The sequence below is a fragment of the Gouania willdenowi genome, chromosome 5, assembly GCF_900634775.1.
Source record: "Gouania willdenowi chromosome 5, fGouWil2.1, whole genome shotgun sequence".
NCBI lineage: Eukaryota > Metazoa > Chordata > Actinopteri > Blenniiformes > Gobiesocidae > Gouania > Gouania willdenowi.
The window spans coordinates 39052606-39061489 of NC_041048.1; the positions used below are offsets into that span (position 1 = coordinate 39052606).

Consider the following 8884-nt stretch of genomic DNA (forward strand, 5'->3'; position numbering starts at 1 on the left):
TCTCCAGAAACCTCCGAAATGTCGGCATGAAATGTGTTTCCACAAGTTTTCTGGATCTAATGAGCACATGTTGATATTCTACTTGGTCACTTTCTCACTTCAAATGTTTTCAGAACTTTGAAAGGTGGAGAATCAACAGAGATATTTAGCCTCAGTGTGAACATGGTTTATGTTGTTGTAGGTTCCAAATGCATCTTTGGAAACTTGGAAGTATACTTCAGTGGAAACGGTCACCATACTAACATAGTATATAGTATATACTCATTGAGTGTGTAGTACGTTAGTGTGCGATTTCGAACACAGCCTAAATCAGATGGGAGGGGCTCTGTGGTGCAAAACAATGTTTATTCTCAGGCAGATCAAAGGTCAGTATGTGTTTTGGTCTTTGGATTTTCCCCTAAGAAAAGGATGTTAAAAAAACCAATGTGTGACGCTTTTACTTTGAAAACGGCGACTTCCACTCGCGCAATATACGTTAAAAAAAAGGACGTAACAGAAAATAAAAACAACCTGTTTTTAAAGTTTTGTTTATCCCTTTTTGACCCTGATAAAGAAAACGCCTTGAATTTCAATTTGAATTTTTTTTTTCCTTTTCTAAATATAAAATCCAATGACCAAAACACACACTGACTGAACCTGTAGCTATACATTCTTATTTGTCATTGAACATAAATAAACTCACCTCAAAGATCTCAAAGCCGGCGATGTCCAGGACGCCTATGAAGTACTGACGTGGCAGTGAGGTGTACAACGTCTTATTGATCCGTCCCACCAACCACTTAAACATACGGTCGTACGTGGCTTTGGCTAGCGCGCCGACGGCATAGTTAACCTTTAAAACATATAAACAGACAAAGGAAGGGCTTGTTATTCACATCAATCGATCTTTTTTTGATCAGCGTATTGTCGGAACGTGTCGATCATACAGATTTGTTTGTTCCCGTGAGGCAGAACTTCTCAAACGTTTTTAATCTGCTTTTTCATAGACCTAAATACCATAGAACTGATCTTTTAACGTTTTAACTGAGCTAGCTCAAATATTTTATCAGTTTAGGCCACATAGATCAATAAATCAAAGATCATTTACTTGTAAAAAGACGTAAAAGGTTCAAAGTGGCGCTCGACTAAACCGATGCAAACATATCTGCTATAATGTCTAGAACATTAGTATAAAGACATAACTCAATGGGATTTTTCCTGTCTTACTAGGCTTCCAATGTGTAACTTTCCCTAAACCAAGCTTGTGTTTACTATGCCTGGAATCTATTTACTGCTTGATTTATTTTGTTTCCAGCTTGTCTTTGTACTTATTAATTCTGTTTATTGTTTGTTCTTGGTTTTGTAGAAAAATGGAAAATGAATAAACATTGTTTATTGACATTTTCAGGAAGGTTTCCCACATTGCATTGTGGGATGTGAAGTCACAGCGACAGATGCAACGAAGTGTTTTTACTTCATTCACAAGAAATCACAGTAAAAAAGAAGGAAAAACTCTTCCGTGCATCCGTCTACAGGACTCCATATCCCACAATGCAATGCAATAAAATGTCAACAAACGAAGTGTTTAAGGTGGAAATAAAATAAAAAACTTGTTTGGTGTATTGATCCATGAGGCCTAAATTCTGATTACAAATGTTTGTGTCCAGCAGCTTTAAAGATTAAATACTGTATCTTTACAGTAGAAATAAACTTAATTAAAGATGACTTGTACTAGTCTTGAATATAAGATAACATTTGTTTAATGTGTTACCCATAAATAAAATATGTGCATTTATTTAAAAAAAAAAAAATTGGCATGATTTTTTTCTGGCCTGTCTGACATGATCATACTTCAGTGACACAGCAGTGCGTCATGTAAAATATTATATAATGTAGATCAGGGTTCCCCAATTACTTTTGGCCACATTATGGCAATGGTTGACAAATTGAGGGCCAAATTGTTTGTTCTTTTCCCATTTGACTTGTAAGCATTGTTACATGTACACATGTGGTTTCCACCATTATTATTAGTGCTATTATTATTAGATATAAGGCTTCTGTGGGCTGGATCTAGCCGGGGGGCGCTAATTGTGGTTGACGGGCTGTAGCTGTAAAGTATGATTGTTTTATTGATGCGTTGGTCCTAATTATACTTAATTATACACTTTTGTTTTTTTTATTATTTCATAGACCCCCCATGAGAAGCCCTGCTGTAAAACAGTGAGTTGGCGGTGGTCCTCCTCACCTGTTCGACATTCTGTCCCTTCACCACGTACTCGTTCCCCACCTTCACCCTGGGGTGGAGGAGGCCTTTGATGAGGTCGGCTGAGCTGACCCCCATCAGGTAGGAGGCCTTGTCTGCACCTGAGGACCACACACACAGTGAGTCCCCTCCAGCACCAGCACCACCCATGTGTCTGATCACTGCGTCTCACTCTCGGTGCCGTCGGCCTCCGCCTGTTCCTCACGCTGACGCTGTTTGAACTTCATGTTTCCAAAGTGCATAATGGCTCCTACGATCTTATAGCAGCCGTACTTCTCATCAGCTAGGAAGCCCAGGATGTCCATGGCATGCTGCACACAGAGAATACATTTTAGCTTTTTATACATACCGTTGACATACATGTTAAAGCAGGGGTTTTCAACCTTGGGGTCAGGACCCCATTTAGGGTCACAAGACACTGGGAGGGGCTTGTCAGATGCCTTCCAGAAACTAAGAATATTTTGTAAACAATTTGAGCCCATTTTTGCTTATTTTTACCCTTTTTCTGCAACAACACCAAAACAAACCTCTTTTCATCACTTTTTCTTGCCATATTTTTGCTCTTTTTAATGCATTGTTGACGTTTCTGCAGATTTTTTACTATCAAGACATTTTGGCACTTATAAACCCTTTCCACCACTTTTCCTCCTAATGTCACATATGTTGATCCGATATTGTCACTTTTTACTTCTTTTCACCATATTTCATGCTTATTTTTTCCCATTTAACCACATTCACTATTTGTCATTCCCATTATTTGCCAGTTTAAACTTATTGTTCCAACTTTTTTCTGCCACTTTTAATCAACACTTGGGACCTATTTTTTTTTTTTTTTTTTTTAACCACATTTTACCAGCTTTTCTGTCACTTTTAACCCATTTTATTTCTGATTAAAACAAGGATTTACAGCTTTAATATGACTATAAACTATGCCACAAATACTAAACGTTCCTGGATAACAGTGGATATTATTCAGATGAATAAATAAATGTGTGTATCACAGATTCATAGAACAATGGACCATCATTTTATTGACTTTATGGATGGACCCCAAAAATCTCTCCCCTTTAGTCCCCCTTATAGATGGTCCTGTCTCCACATGACTGTTCTTCAATGTTCATGTCTGTGTTCAACCACCTTCGCTACAGTGGGGGTCCCTGCTCTCTGGAACCTTTATTTTTGGGGGTCGTGGGCTGAAAAGGTAGAGAACCCCTGTATTAAAGATCATAAACTCTCACGTCAGTGGCCATCAGCTCCTGTCCATCATCCAAGCTCTCCACCGTGGTAACGCCCTGAGAACACAGGTGGTAGTCGTACGGGTTGGAGGACACAAGCAGCATGTCTGCAAGAGAAAAATTACAAGATGGAGAAAATTTGAATGCATCACAGTTTGGTTAAGGTAGTTGTTTCTCAAGTGGCAGAAATGGGGGTAATGTAGCAAAAATGCACAAAAAAGGAGCAAAAATATGGCAAGACGAAGTGATGAATGTAGGTTAAAGTATGACACGTTTGGTGTAGTTGCAGAAAAAGGGTAAAAATTAGCAAAAATGGGCTGAAATTGTTCAAAAAATATTCCTAGTTTCTTGAAGGCATCTGACGACCCCCTCCCAGTGTTCCAGATTCAAGACTAAATGTTTTCGTTCCTCGTGAACAAATAATAAAACTCAAATTATGACACCAAACATGATCAAAGTTTTCAGGAAAATCCTCCTAATTCCTGTTTAAATCTAATTTCAAAAGCATTAGTTTTATATTGAATAATGTTTTTGAATCACTTAATTTTTTCTGGTAATTAATGGCAGGGTTTGCACTTCAATGTTGAATTTGAGGAAAATAAAATATTACAACTATTTTAAGGGCAAAGTACTTCTTATTTATTTTATATTTGCATTAAAACAAAATGAAACTATAGAAAACTCCTCATACATTTTATTTGATCCTTAAATTTTAGTTTGTTCCACATGTTTGTGCCCCATGTGTTCACATAACTCAGGGGTTCAGGAACCAAATACAGACCAGTTTAATCTCAAGTGGGTCACAGATTTTAGGTGGAAATTCAGCAATATTAACACTAATGTGCTGTAGTTTGCACTTCCACCTATAATAGTATTTGAAGTATGTACAGCATCGACAATATCCAAGTAATAATCTTAAATGTTCTTGATTTTGACCAATTTTTACTAAATTTGAGAAAAATTGTTGGATTTTGTAAAAATTGAGAGTACTTAAAACTTTTAGAAGTTCAAAATGACTGCCATCATGTGATATAATCATGGGAAAATGTGCATTTTCACTGAAATTGTGTATTTGAAGGAACTAAGATGTGTACAGCTGAAGTAGTACATAGTACATTTTTTTATTTTCTCCAGCGGGCCAAATTGGGAGCTTCAAAGGGCCAGATTTGGCCTCCGCGCCTTGAGTTTGACACATGTGACATAACTTCTTAACAACAGGTTGACAAACCTAGGAGCTCGGGCTTCTTCTGAGACATGATCTGGTAGTAGATGTGGTAGCTCCTCTCACCCGGCTGCTGGAATATCACTCTGGATTTTTCCAGAAGATCTGAGCATTAAAGAAGGAGCGGCTGGTTAGGAATGCAATGAGAAACCATTACATATAGAAATCACAGCCAGTGTCCTCACAGATATCGATGTCAGCCGAGGCCAGCTTGCCAGTGGGCCCGAAATGGATCCGGATGAATTTCCCCTGCAGGGAAAGAATCAGGAATACAAATGAAACCTGATAATTGAAGTAGAAATCAAAGGAAATTTTTAAAGTAACCCACAAATCTGGAAGAGTTGTCATTCCTTAGAGTTTTGGCATTCCCAAAAGCCTCCATGGCAGGATTTGCCTCGATGATCTGATCCTCCAGAGTCCCCTGAGATACACATTTATTTATTCACTTATTTATTTGTGAATTTATTTGTATTTTATGCTTTTCTTTAAATGGTGATGAACGTACCCCAGTCTTTGTGAGCGGATCTTGCTGTAAAAGAGGTGAAAAAGCAGTTTGAGTGCATGAATAATGGCTTCTCAGATCATAAAAAGGGAAAAACTGCACAATTGACTGGAAAATTAGAAAGTGGTTAAAAAATAAAGGAGGGGAGGAAAAAACCAATCAGGAAAACCAAGAATGGCCACCATGTTTTATGCAATGAAATGTGGAGAAAAGAAGGGAAAAACTTTTAGCACAAAACCACAAAAAAAAACCAAAAAATTCAAAACGGAGGAAAAAAGGTCATGAAGAATGAAAATATTCAGCCTTAAAGGGAACAAAAGGAGGAGGTTTAAAGATAAAAAATCAACCCAAAAAGCAGAGTGGAGCGGCTGGAAATGGCTGCACGACAGATGATGAGGCTGAGATATGGAGTGTATGAACATGGTTTTTACAGGGATTCCTGGGATCAAAAAATGATGGAGGAAAAAAGAACAAAATACAGGAGGGGAGGAAAAAAGCTTAAAAAGGAGGGAAGGTAGAAAACCAAAATATGGGTGGAGCCACATCAGCCTTACGCCTTTTTTGGCCGTTGTGTCCCCAAGAGCTGCCACAATGGCAAAATACTGAATGACACGTTTCGTGTTGACAGTTTTGCCAGCACCGGATTCTCCGCTATAGGAGTGTAAGAATACAAAAAGTGTACATAAAGCAGATTAAAGAAAAAAGTCCTCACAAGAATCAAAAGTATTGCTATATGGAAAAAATGAGGGAAAATTACTTAAAAAAAAGAATGTTTGCATGCAGGGCCGGCCGCTGGAAAAGGCGACCTACGCAGTTGTTTAGGGTCACAGCCTGGAAGGATTAATATCTATATTTGTAACATAGCTATTGTTTGGTACAATAGTTAACTTATAGTTTCACTTTTTGCCATTTAATTTTTAATACTTTGTACTTTGTTTTATTGTTTCATTTTATTTTATTTTAATTTTTTTTTATTTTAAGTTTTTTATTCAAAATATTTGACATTTATTTTGTGCTCAATTGCCATTGCCTTCATAACATATATACTGTGTGTGTGTGTGTGTGTGTGTGTGTGTAGAATATTGTTGCCCTGTTACAGTAACCTATCACTGATTTTTTTTTTTTAAATTTTACAATAATTAACACAAATTAACGTTTTCACCATTATTATTATTACTGTAAATACTTTGCAAAACGTTTGTACTTTTTTAATTCGTGTTTAATTTATTTTTGAATTTCAGTTTCATTTATTTTTTTTCCAGAATAAAACTTTTTATTTATTTATTTATTTACTTTCTCAAAATATTTTAGCTTTACTTGTTATTCATTAGCCATTGTGGCTGTTTTTGTATAATAATTAACACATTTTACTCTTTCACTATATATTTATTATTGAATACTTGCACTTTTACTTTTAAATGGTATTCATTTTCCATTGACTCCATAACTATAATATATAATAATTATTTTAAAATGAAGATATTTGTTATTATTTCGTGTGTGTGTGTGTGTGTGTGTGTGTGTGTGTGTGTGTGTGTGTGTGTGTGTGTGTGTGCGTGTGTGCGTGTGTGTGTGTGTGTGTGTGTGTGTGTGCGTGTGTGTGTGAGATTATTAGGGCCACCAAAATCCTAGGGCCGGCCCTGTTTGCATGAAATATCTGATCTAAGACTTCCCAAACAGAGAAAATAAATCTGAAAATAAAAATATAGCAGAAACTCACGTGATGAGCATGGACTGGTTCTCCCGGTCTGTTGAAAACAGGAGGAACAGTTGCTTTTACGCACAGTCACTGCGCGTTTGACGCTAATCTGTGTTTTAATAAACGTGTTTTAATAAACGTGTGCATGTGCAGAACTCACTGCGCAGCATGTCGTTATAAGCGTTGTCTGCGATGGAGTAAATGTGCGGCGGGGCCTCGGAGCGACGTTTGCCTTTATAGGCCCCCACCACAGGGGCCGTGTACACCGGGAGCCACTTGTACGGATTCACCGCGACGCAGAAGAGCCCGGAGTAGGTCTGAGGAGGGGGGACACACACGGTCAGATCATACACACACGTATACACACACTGTGAAGCCTCACATAGATCATCCAGGCCGCGTATCGTCTGCGCAGGTTACACAACACCGAGGCCTCGTTCAGGTGCGTCAGCATGGCCATGTCCTCGATCATGTCATACTTGGGGGGGTTCATCTGCTGGATGTCGCACTCCTTCACTGTCAGGGTCTTAATTCATCCATCACAGAGGGATTCACTATTATTGTCACGATGTTGTATAAAGCAGAAGAAGCATAAAGTGTGTGAGGATTCCTCACCCTTCCATCTGTTGTCTCCACCACCATTTTGTCTCCGTGCGTCTCCTTGATCTCGATCTCTACGTAGGCCTCTTTGTCATCTGGGATCCAAGCTCGTTTCTTACCTATGAACAACAACAATCAGTGATTACAGAGGCTCACACTCTATTATATTCAATATACTGTACTACCTTAATATTAAATGTTCTAATAATAAAACAAGTTTTTCTTTTCAAAATGTGCAGTAAGTGAAACTAAGTAATATATTGTAAAATAGACTTAATTTGATTTAATAAATGTTATATCATGTGTTAATGTTCCATTTATTCAGACAACTTTGAATACATTTATTTCAAAGTAAATTTCCTAAAACAAAACAAAAACATTTTAATACAAAAAAAGAAGACAAAAATGAACTTGCTGGAATTATTTAGTAATGTTAATTTCTACACTGAGGCAACATGTGTTACAAAAAACAAAACAAAGAAACAAAACACAAATGCATAATTTGGTTATTTTAAATTATTTTTGCTCTTTTTCTCTATATTACTATAAGATATATTTGGACACTTCTACATGTTGTGCTACTACAGGCCAAGCCTACCGTCGAAGGAGGCGACGGTCTGTCCAATCATCGGTTCATCTTTGCGTAAATACTGCCCAGCCTCTCCTAACTCCTTGATGTCGATGCGCGGCATCGTGTGCGCTCCTGGCCCTTGGGGGACACCGACGTCAGTCCTTTTGGTGAGAAACACAGCAGTCAGTCAGTCACAGTCAGTGGGATGTGATGTAGTGAAGCAGCAGAAGGACGATGGAGAGGAGATGTCTGTGCGTAAAGAGCGCTGTGCGTAAAGCGCGCATCCAGCACGGCCACAGAGGGAACCCAGTGGCAAAGGCAGATACAGTTACTCTAAAGTTACTCTGTCAGGCCTTCAGGCCCCGTGCGCACAATGCGTAAATATCAACCTACCAAACAGGCAACCACAGCTGTCCACGTGCCTCTGCAGGGCGAGCGCAACGAGAGAAATGCCAGAGGCCGGAGATGCGCCCTGATTTATAGTGCGCGACTCAAGGTCACGGTCAGTGGACATTTGTCCCTCATTAGCATGAAGCTCCTCCTCCTCCGACGCCCATTGGTGCCCAGCCTCGGTCTCAATTGACACAAAAGGAAAGCTACGTTTTTGTCATTGCACTGAAGCTATTTTTGTGTCCCACTCATTTCCCACAGACTGACAGGGTCCAGCAGCAGCATCCCATAGTTTTCACTGCACAATGAAGCACAGCCACTCATAGACTGTACACAGCATTTAAAAGATGGGGAAAAAAACTACATTGGGATTGGTTTAAGACGCATGTCAAACTCAAGGCGCGGGGGCCAAATCTGGCCCTA

General features: G+C 38.7%; 1 protein-coding gene across 2 annotated transcripts in view; it reads right to left on the minus strand.

Moving 5' to 3' along the window:
* The window catches only part of myh7ba (myosin, heavy chain 7B, cardiac muscle, beta a), a 28889-nt gene extending 20327 nt beyond the window's left edge, over positions 1–8562 (minus strand). Inside the window, exons 1-15 of one of the 2 annotated variants that reach the window (XM_028446262.1) lie at positions 8465–8562; positions 8099–8232; positions 7516–7619; positions 7283–7426; positions 7061–7217; positions 6922–6949; positions 5756–5852; positions 5205–5228; positions 5028–5120; positions 4885–4948; positions 4706–4804; positions 3481–3584; positions 2415–2553; positions 2225–2343; positions 683–832 (exon numbers count right to left, since the gene is read on the minus strand). In XM_028446262.1, the coding sequence (XP_028302063.1) occupies positions 683–832; positions 2225–2343; positions 2415–2553; positions 3481–3584; positions 4706–4804; positions 4885–4948; positions 5028–5120; positions 5205–5228; positions 5756–5852; positions 6922–6949; positions 7061–7217; positions 7283–7426; positions 7516–7619; positions 8099–8192 (1416 nt within the window). In that variant the 5' untranslated portion in view covers positions 8193–8232; positions 8465–8562. Of the gene's footprint in view, positions 1–682; positions 833–2224; positions 2344–2414; positions 2554–3480; positions 3585–4705; positions 4805–4884; positions 4949–5027; positions 5121–5204; positions 5229–5755; positions 5853–6921; positions 6950–7060; positions 7218–7282; positions 7427–7515; positions 7620–8098; positions 8233–8464 lie in introns of those variants that run through there. The other variant, XM_028446263.1, reaches the window with a different exon arrangement.
* Positions 8563–8884: the final 322 nt, after the last annotated feature.